This window comes from Sminthopsis crassicaudata, chromosome 2 (genome assembly GCF_048593235.1).
Source record: "Sminthopsis crassicaudata isolate SCR6 chromosome 2, ASM4859323v1, whole genome shotgun sequence".
Taxonomy (NCBI): Eukaryota; Metazoa; Chordata; class Mammalia; order Dasyuromorphia; family Dasyuridae; genus Sminthopsis; species Sminthopsis crassicaudata.
In genome coordinates, this window is record NC_133618.1 from 125,750,854 (window position 1) to 125,767,604 (window position 16,751).

The 16,751-nt window shown below is 34.4% G+C and overlaps 1 protein-coding gene across 7 annotated transcripts in view; it reads right to left on the reverse strand.

Annotated features, from left to right (window-relative positions):
- Positions 1–12,346: 12,346 nt before the first annotated feature.
- GREB1 (growth regulating estrogen receptor binding 1) overlaps positions 12,347–16,751 on the reverse strand; it is a 189,578-nt gene continuing 185,173 nt past the window's right edge. For all 7 annotated transcript variants that reach the window (XM_074287207.1, XM_074287208.1, XM_074287211.1 and 4 more), the window contains one exon: positions 12,347–15,019. In XM_074287207.1, coding sequence (XP_074143308.1) covers positions 14,856–15,019 — 164 coding nt within the window. In that variant the 3' untranslated portion in view covers positions 12,347–14,855. The remainder of the gene's footprint in view (positions 15,020–16,751) is intronic.

Here is a 16,751-nt window from a genome sequence, read left to right on the forward strand (position 1 = left end):
AATACAAGGGATAATATTATAAAAAAAATTACTCATGCATATATACTGTGGGAAAAAAATTCTAAAAAAAAAAAAATCAAAGTGTTCCAGGCAGTGGTGGGGAGAGAATGCATTCCAAACAGAGAAGACAGCTTTTTACAAAGGGATAGAAGTAGAAGATAAAATGTTGTGTACAGGGAACACCAAATAAGTTGGTTGAACAGATACAAAGAATGTGAGAAATAGAGTGATCTACAACACACCTGGAAAAGTGAATAGGGGAAAGATTGTGAAGGGCTTTAAAAATAGGCAGTTACTGAAGATTTATTTAATACTAGGTGCTACATTCTGTGCTAAATGCTATGGATATGAAGAAAGACAAAAATAGCCCTTGATCTCACAGATCTCACAATCTAAAAAGGGAGATAGCATTCAAACATCATGGTGGTGCAGTTGCTAGAAGAATTTGGAATCCGGAAGACCTGAATTAAAATCCTTCCTATGATACTAGTTGTATGATTCTGAGCAACTAGTGACAGGATAAATTGTAATTTCAGAGGGGAAAGTACTAGATTTAAGGGAGAAGGGAAGAGGCTTTCTATAAAAGGTGGGATTTTAGCTGGCACTTGGAGTAAAGCAGGCAAGCCAACCAACAAGATAAAAATGGAGAGCATTCTATGAAAAGGAGAAAAGGCTTTCTTCTTTGTGTTTTGCCCATATTTAAAATGGCTCCTAATTTATAATAAGTGCTTCATATATTCATGAACTTAATAAATTATATCTAGTTTAACAATTATATCTAATTATATTCTCTACATCTCCATACACACACACACTCCATTTTCAATGTAAATATCATTTGATCAGAGCAGCAAGTTAATGGGAAAATATGTTCTCTCTGACCCTTGTTGGTTGTAATCTATTTTGACCATACTATGGGCTTATCATTCTATGATATTAAACTATGGTTGTTATTTTTTAGTTGTTTCATTCATGTCTCACTCTTTATGATGATTCTTTTTGAAGTTTTCTTGACAAAGATACTAGAGTAGTTTGCCATATCCTTCTCTAGTTCATTTTATAGATGAGAAAACTGAGTTAAATAGGGTTAAGTGACTTGTCCAGTTATATAGCTAGTGTCTAAGGTTGAATTTGAATTCAGGTCTTCCTGACACTATTCCCAATTCTTTATTCACTGCACCACTTAGCTGCCTAAAATGGTTGTCACCCTTTAATAGCATCTACTCAATTGGCCATTTATTTTCCTCTTTTTCCTTTTCATCATAAGTCCAAAGTGAAAGAAGTGATATCACCACCATGTCACCCAATCCTTCCATTTTCTCCTTCATATCCATTCTTTCCAAGTTTCTTCTGGTAGTATAAGCAGAAGTGGGGAGCTGTCAGGAAATCTTAGAGTCTGTTCTGTATCCATTATCTCTTATGTACAGACATGAGGAATGAAGTTCACTTTACCTTTAGCCATGCTAGTTCTACGCAGAACTGGATCCCTTTCAACAATCATCATACAATATAATTTGAGTTGGAAGGGCCTTCAGAGATAGGATTTGAACTCAAATCCTTGTAATGTTAAATTCAGTGGTTCTTTCCACTGAACTGTGCTGCTTTCCCAAATGATTAAATTCCTAGATGTCTCTTTTCACCTTAGAACCAGGAACACTAAGACTGCATTCTAGAATTGAGTACAGGTGTTAAGCTCTTAGTTCTTTTAGATTGTCTTGTTCCATGGAACAAAGAATCATAAAATCATAGAGTTTTTGAGCTAGAAGCCCCTGTTTTACAGAAGGAGAAATCATTCACAGAGAAGTTAAGTGGCCACAAAGAGAGTAAGGAAAAGTGCCAGAATTTGAAAACAAGGTTCTTTGACTTCAGTTCATTGCTCACTGCCCCATGGCTTATCATATATTTATAATACTTAAAATTAGCAAAAAACTTTACAAATTTTATCTTATTGCAGCTACCTTGGGATGCAGAGTTTATTATAACAGATCCAAATCCATCTAGTATGGAAAATAGCTCATACATACCTCCTTTCTTTCAGCCTTGTTATTTCCAAACCCTGGGCTTGGAATCAGAAAGACATCTTCATGAATTCAAATCTGGCATCAGACACTTAATAGCTGTATAACCCTGGGCAAATCACTTAATACTGTCTGCCTCAGTTTCCTCATCTGTAAAAATGAAGTGGAGAAGCAGATGGCATACCACTCCAAAATCTTCACCAAGAAAATTCTAAATGGAATCATGAAAAATCAAACACAACTGAAACAATTTAACAACAATGCATTTGCTCCAGAATGAATCTTTGCAACTTGGAGCACAGTCTATCAGAAACTAGGATGCTTGGCCACTTCCTGACCCAGAAAGTATTCACTTATGTAAAAAACATCTGTGGTATAGGAAAAAAGAGAAAAAAAATTGTGATTTGTCCAAATTCCAAAGTCTTTTCTCTAGCCTACAGACCCTGGCATGATAATATAGAGAAGGAACAATATTATATGAACCTGGAATTGGTAACTGGGTCTCCCTTGGAGATGAAACATCATAAAATTCATGTTTCCTGATCAGGCTGGGCGGAAAAAATCACGCAGAGAAGTACATAGTCTTAATGAGAGAACCATAGTATGCATAATCAGAATTTTAATGCAAGATTTGTGCCACCCAACAAGTGAGAAACATTCTGGTGTTTCCTGCCTGCAACTGTTAGAGAAACCTCAGTAGAACACTATGGCTAATGCTGAATTGCTGTAAAAATACAGATTTGTAGGAAGCACCAAAGCAGAGATTGCTGAACTGATCCTAAGAATTACATAATACCTGCTACACAGAAGAGTGGTTATAGATCTATGGGAAGCACTTTTTCATTGAAGAATGTTATTTTCCATCTCCTTATATTTTGTTTTTTTTTATTCTTGCAGTAAAACTTTCATTTGTTAATTTTGTAACCTCTCCATGAAAGGAAAACTGGCTTCACCAAGATGGTAAATGGTGTCTGGTAATAATTTTCAATGATTTCCTACGTTGAAACTTTGAGTGCTCAACTGAACAAATTATTTCTGCTCTGAGTGCCTCTGCCGAGCAAATATATCTCAAATAGTTTTGTTTCACTTTCAGTATAAAGTGGAGAAAGATTTCTTTAAAGTATTCTTTCATTTTTTGTTGATTCTGACTAGCATTTATATTTATAGTCTTCTGCTACTGATTATTGCTCAGATGAGTAAATTAGCACCAGAAAAGTATCAAAAATTGAGATACATTGGGACAAAATAGCTGATAAACTGTATCCTAAGAGCCACTGGGACTTGGGATCTCAGGAGCAGTTGTAAAGATGAAATAATTAACAGTGGGAAATTTCTGGGAAGACACAAAGGAAGAGATTGGACTTAAAGGCCTCCAGGTGTCTTTTAGTTCTAAAGCTTTGCTCCCAGTACTGTGCTTTCACTTAAGAAACTTAAGACCTAATTCCTTAAATGGAAGCCAAGTAAGCTATTCCACTCTTGGTATGGAACAGGAAAATTCACCTAGGAATTTCAGACTATTCTACTTAGTCTTTTGTTCTTCTTCCCAGCAAGAATAAAGGACAGTTTAGGAATAATGACTAAAATTTCAAACTGTGTCCAAAAAAATATAAAATTGTGCATATTTTTTGACCCAGCAGTAACTCTACTAGGTCTGTTTCCCAAGAATATAGAAGTTAAATCAGAACAATATTCAAAATGATCAAAATTGTGTACATTTTTACTTTTAATATGATTATTTTCCCAATATAAAATCATTTTTCTATTTATGGTATAAATCCAACTCAATTGTAGTGAATTTTAAAAAAAGATATAAAGATTATTTAAAATTTTGAAAACAATATTTATCAATGATCTTTTATCCATCTTTGGTATAGAAATACATTTGTCTCTTAAAAGTAGTTTAGTAGAGTTTTCTTTCTCAATTTGTAAGAATGATTTTATATTAATTTTTTAAGCTTTGATAAAATTTCCCTATAACACCAACTGATAATGGATCAATCCCCACTTCTTGTTTTGGTCACTCCTTTAGACAGTTTAATTTCATTTTTTTGAAATTTGATTGTATCTCTATTTGGTGTTCCATTTATTTTGTAATTTATTAAAAATCTGTTTCTTTTAAATTCTATTTTGCTGGTTTATAATGGTACAGTAGGTTCTGATTATTCTTTCTTTTGTATGTTTTCACCCAATTCATTTTTATTCTATAATTTGCCTCTTTTACATAATCTATGTTTGTTGATTTTGCTAGGGCTTTTTTGAAAGAAGTAGATTTTAGTTTTGTTCTTCTGTTCTATATTTTTTTGTTTTTTTTATCTATTTCTACTATAACTTTGAATTTTTCCTATTTTGTGTTTATTTGGGGTTTGTTCATTTGATTTTCTCATTTTAATTGATTGCATAATTTATTAATTCTTAAAATGTTCTGTTACTGTATGTTCTCAGTCATGTAAATTTTTCTCTAAAACTGTTTTAGTCACATATCAGAAATTATGATTTCTCACCATTATCACTCTCTTTTGCATAGTTGCTGTTTGTTTATATTATTTCTTCTTTATTCATTATTCATGTCATTAATAAATCCCTATTTGTGATTGTAAAAAAAAATTTAAAACCAAATGGAGATCAAAAAGAAAAAAAGAAAAAAGAGAAAAGACTTACTTATACAAAAAATATGGTAGCAAAGAATTAAAAATTGAAAAGATGCCCATCAGTTGGAAAATAGCTGAGCAAGTAATAGTATGTGATTGTGATGGAATAATATTGTGTTAGAATAAATAATGAGCAGGATGCTTTCAGAAAAACCTGGGAAGACTTTTGTGAACTGGTGCAAAGTGAAGTGAAAACAAGAACACATGTTGTTTCAATGTTAAATTTTTTACAATTGATCATTACAATAACTGAAGAGAAATTCCAAAAGACTCATGATGAAAAGTTATGTCCACCTCAAGAGAAAACAAATGAACTAAGTACAAATTAAAACATATTATTTACACTTTATTTTTCTTGAATTTTTAAGGAACTCCTTATTTGCAACATGGCTAATATGGAAATGTATTTTGCTTTCCAGTGGGTGGAAAAAGGGTAGAAGGGCAAGAGAAAATGTGGAACTTAAAATAATTTTAAATTAAAGGTTAAAATTGATTAATGTAATTGAGAAATATTTAATAAATAAAAAAGCCTCAAAACCCTGCAGGTTATGTAACAACACTAAAACATTTCTTTATATCTTAGACATTTTGGGAAGTAGATAAAATAGTCTTCTACCCAGTATTTATAAAGTCTTATTATAATAGATATTAACAACCTCCAATTTCCACATTTTACAAATAAGTGGGGGGGGGGGGGGCGCGGAGCCAAGATGGCGGAGAAGAAACACACGACTCAGTGAACGTCCTCACTCCCTCACAACCAATTAGATAAATTAAGTCTCAGAATTAGCTCAGGACTGATAGATACCACAAGGACTGGAAGCACGACTTACCAGCTGAAGAGAATCTGGAGTTTCAACAGGAAAGGTCAGTTCTCAGGGGAGGAATAAGAGAGACCAGCACAGACGGTGGGGTAGGGGCACACTGGGCACACTGCGCCCATTGCGCTGGGAAGGGCTCTGGGATCAGAGAAGCCACTGAGGTAAAGGAATCTGGCACAGGCTGTTAGCTCTTCTCTGCTAATTATTTAGCAGTTCAGAAGAGAAAGCCAAAATATTTTAAAACTCAAATTAGATTTTCCCCGATCCTGGGGGGGGGCTCAGCAGATCTCTTGGCACCAGGGGGTGTGGCCTCAGCTACCTCCTGAGAATAGTTAAGAGATTGACAAGTGGGTGGATACGGCCCAAGGCAACACACACTGCCTAGCTTAGCTGGAGGGAGTGGAACTCAGCTCCAGGAAGTCCCAGAGAAGCGGAACCTTTGAACTAGGGACCGCAGTTTCTGGCACACACTTCCAGTTTGAGCACAGGGGCTTCTCACGTCACCTGCTGCAGACATCCACTCCCCACCCGGACACATAGGCTGGGCTTCGTGCTGTCTTCACTATTCTACGCCCTCGAAGCACAGTAGTGCTAATCACCTCTGAGGCACTTCCAGGGAGGGGGTGGGGAACTCTCTCCCAGAGCTCTCTCTTAGCTCAGGCGCAGGGGCCGCTGCATCCATCCAGTCTGGGAGGAAGCTGGTAAAGAAGTAAATAATTTCCTACCCCAGGGACAGACCCCAAAACATTTTTTTAAATATGAGCAAAAAAGCTAGAAAAACTATAGATTCCTTCTATACAGAGAAAGAGCGGGTACCCAACCCCGAGGAAGTTGACAGCAGAGAATCAGCAGAAAACAACCTAAAGGGGAATGATTCCTGCCCCCCATTACATAACTCTCTCCTAGAAGAAGCTCTTAAAAAATTGAGGGAGATCGAAGAAAAATGGGGAAAGGAAAGGGAAGCTATGATAGAGAATAACAACGTCCTGAAATTGGAGTTGGAAAAAATAAAGAATTCACAGGAGATGCAGGGAAACAAAATTAGTGAATTAGAAAAGGTTTAAAAAACACAGGAAAGTAGGATTTCTGAATTGGAAAAGATAAAAAAGTCTCAAGAAAATAGAATTTCTGAATTGGAAAAAGAAAATAATTCTCAAAAAAAAAAATTAGGGAAATGGAAAAAAATTCAATAGAGCAAAATAATTCATTTAAAAACGAAATTGGGCATTTACAAAAAGAACTAAAAACTGTGAAAGAAGAAAATAACTCCTTAAAAGTCAGGATGGAACAAATAGAAATGAATGATTCACAGAGAACCCAAGAATCAGTCAAACAAAACAAAAAAAATGAGAAGCTGGAGAACAACGTCAAATACTTACTGGGAAAATCTATAGACCTGGAAAATAGATCTAGGAGAGATAATCTGCGGATTATTGGACTTCCAGGAAACTATGACCAAAAAAAGAGCCTAGATTCTATTTTACAGGAAATTATCAAAGAGAACTGTCCAGAGATAATAGAAACAGAAGGGAAAGTAGATGTGGAAAAAATTCATCGAACTCCTTCTGAAATAGACCCTAAAAAAAGAACACCACGGAATATTGTGGCTAAGCTGCAGAATTACCACACAAAGGAGAAAATCCTGCAAGCAGCTAGAAAAAAACAATTTAAATACCAAGGTGCCACAATAAGGGTCACCCAAGATCTGGCTGCCTCCACATTAAAAGATAGAAGGGCCTGGAACCTGATATTCCGTAAGGCAAAAGATCAAGAACTGCAACCAAGAATGAACTACCCAGCTAAGTTTAGCATCTTTTTCCATGGAAGAAGATGGTCATTCAATGAAACAGAGGAATTCTATATGTTTCTAAGAAAAAAACCAGACTTAAACAAAAAATTTGATCTACATCCACAAGACTGAAGAGAAACAGAAAAAGGTACACAGAACCCTTGAGAACTGTAACTCTGTTGTGGGTATATAAAAAATACTCAAGGATAATTTGATTTTACTGATATAAAAGAAAAAAAGGGGGGTGTAGTAAAGGGAAGGAGGTCGGTTCAGAAAAAGGGGAAGGAGTGATAAAAAGAGGGAAACTACATCCCAGGAAGAGACATAGAAAATACACCATATCTGAGGGAACTTATGAGGGGGAGAATCATTGTGTGAATCTTACTCTCATCAGAAGAGGCTCAAAGAGTAAATAATTAACATATTTGTTTTTCAGAGAATTTTCTCTCACCTCATTAAAAGGGGGGAGAGGAAAAGGGAAAAGGAAAAGGAGAATAAGTGAAGGGACTTGGAGGGAGGGGGGAGGGATCCTAAAAAAAAAAAAAAAGAGGGAGGGTTGCGCGTCACAAGGGGGGTCTGTAAATTAAATATCGGGGAGGGGGATCAGGGGGGTCAAGGGAAAAAAGCATAATCTGGGGATAATACGATGGCAGGAAATACAGAATTAGTAATTTTAACTGTAAATGTAAATGGGATGAACGATCCCATAAAACGGAGACGGATAGCAGATTGGATCAAAAAGCAGAACCCTACAATATGTTGCCTACAGGAAACACACTTAAAGCAGGGAGATACATACAGAGTAAAGGTAAAAGGTTGGAACAGAGCCTATTATGCTTCAGGTAAAGCCAAAAAAGCAGGGGTAGCTATCCTTATCTCAGATCAAGCAAAAGCAGAAGTAGATCTCGTTAAAAAAGATAAGGAAGGAAACTATATCCTGCTGAAAGGTAGCATAAATAATGAAGCCATATCAATACTAAACATATATGCACCAAGTGGTATAGCATCTAACTTTCTAAAGGAAAAGTTAAGAGAACTGCAAGAAGAAATAGACAGTAAAACTATAATAGTGGGAGATCTCAACCTTGCACTCTCAGATTTAGATAAATCAAACCACAAAACAAACAAGAAAGAAATTAAAAAAGTAAATAGAACATTAGAAAAACTAGGTATGATAGACCTTTGGAGAAAACTGAATGGCAATAGGAAGGAATATACTTTCTTCTCAGCAGTTCATGGATCGTATACAAAAATTGACCATATATTAGGACATAAAGATCTCAAAATTAAATGTAGGAAGGCAGAAATAATAAATGCCTTCTTCTCAGATCACAATGCAATAAAAGCTACATTCAGTAAAAAGTTAGGGGTAAATAGACCAAAAAGTAATTGGAAACTGAATAATCTCATCTTAAAGAATGACTGGGTGAAAGAGCAAATTATAGAAACAATTAACAATTTCACCCAAGATAATGATAATGATGAGACATCATATCAAAATCTTTGGGATGCAGCTAAAGCAGTAATAAGGGGAAATTTTATATCTTTAGAGGCTTATTTGAAGAAAATTGAGAAAGAGAAGATTAACGAATTGGGCTTACAACTTAAAAGGCTAGAAAAAGACCAAATTATAAACCCCCAACCAAAAATTAAACTCGAAATACAAAAATTAAAAGGAGAAATCAATAAAATTGAAAATAAAAAAACTATTGAATTAATAAATAAAACCAAGAGTTGGTTTTATGAAAAAGCCAATAAAATAGATAAACCTTTGGTAAATTTGATCAAAAAAAAGAAAGAGGAAAATCAAATTGATAGTCTTACAAATGAAAAGGGGGATCTTTCCACCAATGAAGAGGAAATTAGAGAAATAATAAGGAGTTACTTTGCCCAACTTTATGCCAATAAATTTGATAACTTAAGTGAAATGGATGACTTCCTCCAAAAATATAGGCTCCCTAGATTAACAGAGGAGGAGATAAATTGCTTAAATAGTCCCATTTCAGAAAAAGAAATAGAACAAGCTATTAATCAACTCCCCAGGAAAAAATCCCCAGGGCCAGATGGATTCACATGTGAATTCTACCAAACATTTAAAGAACAATTAGCCCCAATGTTATATAAATTATTTGAAAAAATAGGGGATGAAGGAGTCCTACCAAACTCCTTTTATGACACAGACATGGTACTGATACCTAAACCTGGTAGATCGAAAACTGAGAAAGAAAATTATAGACCAATCTCCTTAATGAATATTGATGCTAAAATCTTAAATAAGATATTAGCAAAAAGACTTCAGAAAATCATCTCCAAGATAATACACTATGATCAAGTAGGATTTATTCCAGGAATGCAGGGCTGGTTTAATATTAGGAAAACTATTAATATAATTGACCATATTAATAATCAAATTAATAAGAACCATATGATCATCTCAATAGATGCAGAAAAAGCATTTGACAAAATCCAACATCCATTCCTACTAAAAACTCTTGAGAGTATAGGAATAAATGGATTATTCCTTAGAATAATCAGGAGTATATATTTAAGACCGTCAGTAAGCATAATATGCAATAGAAATAAACTGCAACCTTTCCCAGTAAGATCAGGAGTGAAACAAGGTTGCCCACTATCACCATTACTATTCAATATAGTACTAGAAACGCTAGCCTCGGCAATAAGAGCCGAGAAAGAGATTCAAGGAATTAGAGTAGGAAATGAGGAAATTAAACTATCACTTTTTGCAGATGACATGATGGTATACTTAGAGAACCCCAAAGACTCTGCTAAAAAGCTACTAGAAATAATTCAAAATTTCAGCAAAGTGGCAGGATACAAAATAAATCCACATAAATCCTCGGCATTTTTATATATCACTAACAAAATGCAACAGCAAGAGATACAAAGAGAAATTCCATTCCAAACAAATGTTGAGAGTATAAAATATTTGGGAATCCATCTACCAAAGAAAAGTCAGGAATTATATGAGAAAAATTACAAAACACTTGCCACAAAAATAAAATCAGATTTAAATAATTGGAAAGACATTCAGTGCTCTTGGATAGGCCGAGCGAATATAATAAAGATGACAATACTCCCCAACCTAATCTATTTATTTAGTGCTATACCAATCAGACTCCCAAGAAACTATTTTAATGACCTAGAAAAAATAACAACAAAATTCATATGGAAGAATAAAAGGTCGAGAATTGCAAGGGAACTAATGAAAAAAAACTCAGAGGAAGGTGGTCTAAGTGTACCTGATCTAAAGCTATATTATATAGCAGCAGTCACCAAAACCATTTGGTATTGGCTAAGAAATAAACCGGTAGATCAGTGGAACAGATTAGATACAAAGGACAAAAAAGGGTACATCTATAGCAATCTAATCTTTGACAAACCCAAAGATTCCAACATTAGGGATAAAAATTCATTATTCGGAAAAAACTGTTGGGAAAACTGGAAATTAGTATGGCAGAAATTAGATATGGATCCACACTTAACACCATATACCAAGATAAGATCAAAATGGGTCCATGATTTAGGCATAAAGAGGGAGATAATAAATAGATTAGAGGAACAGAGGATAATCTACCTCTCAGACTTGTGGAGGAGGAAGGAATTTATGACCAGAGGAGAACTAGAGATCATTATTGATCACAAAATAGAAGATTTTGATTACATCAAACTAAAAAGTTTCTGTACAAATTATACTAATGCAAACAAGATTAGAAGGGAAGTAACAAATTGGGAAAATATTTTTAAAAACAAAGGTTCTGACAAAGGTCTCATTTCCAAAATATATAGAGAACTGACCATAATTTATAAGAAACTGAACCATTCTCCAATTGATAAATGGTCAAAGGATATGAACAGACAATTCTCAGAGGAAGAAATTGAAACTATATCCACTCACATGAAAGAGTGTTCCAAATCACTACTGATCAGAGAAATGCAAATTAAGACCACTCTGAGATACCACTACACACCTGTCAGATTGGCTAAGATGACAGGAACAAATAATGACAAATGTTGGAGGGGATGTGGGGAAACTGGGACACTAATACATTGCTGGTGGAGATGTGAAAGAATCCAGCCATTCTGGAGAGCAATCTGGAATTATGCCCAAAAAGTTATCAAACTGTACATACCCTTTGACCCAGCAGCGCTACTACTGGGATTATATCCCAAAGAAATACTAAAGAGCGGAAAGAGACATATATGTGCCAAAATGTTTGTGGCAGCTCTTTTTGTTGTAGCTAGAAACTGGAAGATGAATGGATGTCCATCAGTTGGAGAATGGTTGGGTAAATTGTGGTTTATGAAGGTTATGGAATATTATTGCTCGGTAAGAAATGACCAGCAGGAGGAATATAGAGAGGCCTGGAGAGACTTAAATCAACTGATGCTGAGTGAAATGAGCAGAACCAGAAGATCACTGTACACTTCAACAACAATACTGTATGAGGATGTATTCTGATGGAAGTGGAAATCTTCAACATAAAGAAGATCCAACTCACTTCCAGTTGATCAATGATGGACAGAGGTAGCTACACCCAGAGAAGAAACACTGGGAGGGGAATGTAAATTGTTAGCACTAATATCTGTCTGCCCAGGTTGCATGTACCTTCGGATTCTAATGTTTATTGTGCAACAAGAAAATGATATTCACACACATGTATTGTACCTAGACTATATTGTAACACATGTAAAATGTATGGTATTGCCTGTCATCGGGGGGAGGGAATAGAGGGAGGGGGGGTAATTTGGAAAAATGAATACAAGGGATAATATTATAAAATATATATATATATATATATATATATATATATATATATATATATATATAATCTCTCCTATTGGCTTCAATGGAAAAAAAAAAAAAAAAAAAAAAAAAAAAAAAAACAAATAAGTGAAGTCCAGAGAAGTTGAATGGAACTCTGGGTTTCACAGCTAGAAGTGTCTAAGATCCAAGCAGAATCTCCAGTCAGGTATTCCTAATTATAAACTCAGAACTCTATCCACGGTGCCACTTAGCAACCTCCACTTGACAATGCAGCAGTTGGGGACTCACATTTGGAGTATTTGGTAAATATATGTCTCAACTCTAAATTTATTTCTTTTGCCCCATATTACAGATGCCTTCTTTGGTCTCATATAAGTAAAGTGAAAACATAAGAAAATTAATGAGATGAATCAGGAAAAAAATTGAAAAAGGGTCTAGAACACAAGAAAATGGGTTTTGAATTTCATATCAAGAAATCTTTTGGTTATATCTAGTTTTCAAGATAAAAATGTCCCCACATATTTTTTAAAAGCATACCGCCATAGGTAACCAAAATCCTACTGAAAAAATACTTTGCCATTTGCAACAAAAGGTCGAACTGCTGAAATCTGTAATGAATGTTTTTTACATCAATAGTAATTCATGATGCCTGGAATTTCATAACTCTGCAAATAATCAGAAACCAATAAGTGCATTGCAAGTTTTATTTATAAAATGAAACCAACATGAATATTTAAGACCTTTTGAAAGTTTTAAATTAACTAATACAATGTAAGAGAAAGCTGCACAGTAGATACTATTTACAAAAGACAAAACTACAGAAAGTAAAGTTTCATTCCAAAATAGGAATAGTGAAATATACAAGGTTACCATTTACTAATAATTTTGTAAACATCAACCCAAATCTGCCAAAATCACAAGTTTAAGGGTTTTTTTCCTTAAGGGGAAAAAAAGAAACATCAACACACAATCTTTGGCACCATCTTTCAAAGATATTTCTTCTGGTTCCATTATTTCTTGTGCAATGTCTTCAAGTCCAAGCCAGGCAAAAAGTTACCACCAGTAGAGTGTTTCAATGCCATCTAAAAGTAGGTATCTGGAAAAATGCCTTTTGGCTCACATGTTTTCTCAAATATTAGTCTCTTCTAGAATCCTTTGGTCCTTTTTCTCCCTAATTGGAAATCCTTACTTTATACAAATATTTCAAATGATATACTTTACCTGTCAGCAAAATCAAGACTTAATGAAGAATTTGAAAATAAACTTTTAGTAATAAGCAAATGGTCACAGCTTCTTTGGGTTGTGTTTTTTAGTAGACTTAATTCCATTCTCACTTCTCAGTGAGTCAATTCTTGTTTTGGAAGACACCATATGATTTCCTTCCTACAACACATTATATTTATGAGCATTTAAGGACATGTCCTTTTATTTTCACTCTTGGCAATAGATAGTCCTCTGAGTTGTTCTCATACAGAAACCTAATGCCAACCACAGTATAGAGCTTCGTTAGGAAATTAAACCACATGACAGATGATAAAACTCATTTCTCTCATCTCAGCAGAGAGGTAGGAGACTACAGAGGCACCAAAAAAAAAAGTATAATCTACTATCTGACTTTGTCCATTGGTTTTGAATAATTGTTTTTCTTTGTTAAAAGGAAGAATTCAATGGGAGGGAGTATATTGGGAAATGATTGGCATAAAAAATGAAAAGCTATTAATATGAATATTTTTAAAAGAAATTAAAACATGTTCAAATGTACTTAATAATTAACTGGCTAATTTGGCATCTTGATTTCATTTCTAAAGTATGAAAAATTTAGATAATCTAGTATTGTCCTTTTTCCTCTCCTATCCCCATTGCCAGTGCCTTCCCTCTGAGATTATCTCCCATTTATACTATATTTGTCTAATATTTATATAATTGTTTGTATATTGTCTCTATTCAGAATTTGAGTTCTTTGAAGGCAGAAAACACGGTTTTGTCTTTTTTTGTATCTTCGGTGCTTACTACAGTGCCTGATACATAGAAAGCCCTTAATAAAAGCTTGGTGATTAATCAATCAATTGATCTACACAAGAGTGAATTCCAGTTATTACCAAGATTCTAGGATTGTAAAATTTTTATTCCAATGACTTCATTTTCAGCTGTATATAATAGCTCTAAGATTTATGATTTTTTTCAACATTGTTTCTAAATATTTCCCAAATGGGAACACAGGAAGAAAAAATACTTCATAATTGGCATTTCTACACATGTAAAGATGTTTTCACTTCAACAAATGTCCAAGGATGTCCAATGTCACCTAAAAGTAACCAGTAGTTTCTGTCATGGAAGTATATAGATAATATAGTGAAATGTCAGAACTTTGTTCTTTAAAAAAAAAAAATTCCAAAATGTCCCAGAAGTCTCAGCAATATTTTGTGATTAAAAGGGCACCAGGAAACAAGAGTCCAGAACTCTGGGGCATACATCCCTGGCTCCTCCCTAAACTTTTATTTTCTGGGCCTCAGTTTATCTCTCTATAAAAATGAGGAGTAAGAATTTGATCTCAAAGATCCCTTCCAGCTCTGAAGCTCTTTTTGCAGGACTATCAGTATAGCTATTGTTGATGGTGATCTCACCTTTGCAGAAAGTTTCCCAAAGAAATAGGCATTCTGAAGACCTGATTTTCCAGCTCCATCTCTAACTTACTAATGTGACCAAGGACAGCACTATAGTTTCTTTCCGTATCCTTGGCAGGGAAGTTCCATGAAGTATCTGCTCTTTCAGAAAATAGGGCTACTGTTTCTTTCAAATGTGCCGTCCAGTCAAGAAGAAAAGTGGTCTGTCTTCCTTAGCATTGGCTGTCTGGAACTCATCCCGAAGCCTGAACTGCCACTCATCTTCCAACTCCAGGCGTACAACTGTCTGACGGAGTGAGTTACGGTCCTGACAGATGACGCACAAAGTGGCACCTGCACAAATGAGAAAAAGAGTAACACAAAAATAAAAACAACCTCACATTTGCATACTGTTTCTGGACTCCCTACCCCTTCAAGAACCTCATTACAAAGATTTTCTTTATCCTGCTATACTCTGCCCTTCTAAGGCAGACAAGAACAAATAATTCTTCCCAAAGTCCATCTAAGCAGCAAAAACATATTTTATATATATATTTATGTCTCCCCACTTCTAGAATGGGGAGAGTAAAAAGAAATTTATGTGATAATTTTATTATGTAATTAATTAATTAATATTATTATTATATATTTAAAAGGAATAGTTGTACATAAAAGGTATATATTTTCATGGACAATCTTTTTTTTTTCTTCTATGTTATAAAAATATTTTATTTCATAAATTAAAAAATAAAATAATTATAATGGCTTAAAAAGAGAGAGAAGTTTCTATCTCAGAACCAGAGAGATTCTAAGAGTGATGACAGAGAAGGAGGAAAGGGAATATCCATGGCTAAGTTAGAAAGAACTAGCAGCCCAGGAGCAACCAATGAAAAAAGAAAGAAAAAGTAAAACTGAGCTTTCCCAGATATGGGAGATAACAAGGAGGCCCATCAGCTCTATAGGCATTTCAGATCAGAAATCTGGGACTCAATCTACCATTAGGATACAACTCCTCAAGGACTGAAAGGAAAATCTAAGAAAAAATACACTTTTCCCCACTTCTCCTTTGTGTTTCCGCCCATACTTTTATCACATCCCACCTTGCCTATTAATACATACTATAATATAATCTGCTGCTTTATTGCCCATAAGTTTCTAGTAACCTAAATTTTGCTTCAACCATAAAGAGTTCAGGGGATAACCAGAGATAAGATATAAAAGTAAATTAATATAGAAAACCATGTTTTGGCCTAAATGTTGAAAATTTTACTAAATGGGTGCTCAGAGTAATTATGATTGTACTCTTAACATATTTCTGTAAAATAAACTCTTTAAATCGATAGAGGAGATTAAGCTTAAAATAATTATTGTATTAAGTAACAGGAAGTTACATATGATTTATTTTTTTACTGTTACCTTAAAGCCTCATGGAACTATATAATATATAATATGTATAAGTATCATTTTATAAATGAAAAAATAAAACAATTTTAGAGAGTTCAAATTACTTCTTCACGATCACACCACTAATAAATTTCAGACCCAGGATTGGAAAACCTCAGATTTCCTGATTCTAAATTCATCATTTTTTTTCTTATAAGACAAGAAACAGGTATATGTAAAAATGACAACTTTGGCCTATCTGTATTTTCTACCACTGAAAAAGATTCATTCAGCTAAGATGAAAAGAGTCAAAAGTCCAAGCTCATATTATAACATTTTTAAATTCTTTGAAAACTTATGGTAATATTCTGATTGGATATAGAAGATAGTATGGAAGCAAAAAATCAGCAGATAGAAAGAGAACTACGAAAAGAAAAAAAAAGGGGAGGGGGAATAAGTCTAAGCAATCTTCCAGCCCACCTGACCATATAAAGCCATAGGACAAAAGAATAGGGATTGGACTTATAAATTCATTAGTATAAGGAACTCCATCAGAGGAAATTCCCTCTACCAATGCGTTAAAGGCAGGATTTGAACCCAATTCTTCCAAGTTCTCTACACTATCCTGATATGTTTGTTTCTATGTCAGTTTCTCTCCTTCTTCCCTCCCTCTCTCTCTCTCTCTCTCTCTCTCTCTCTCTCT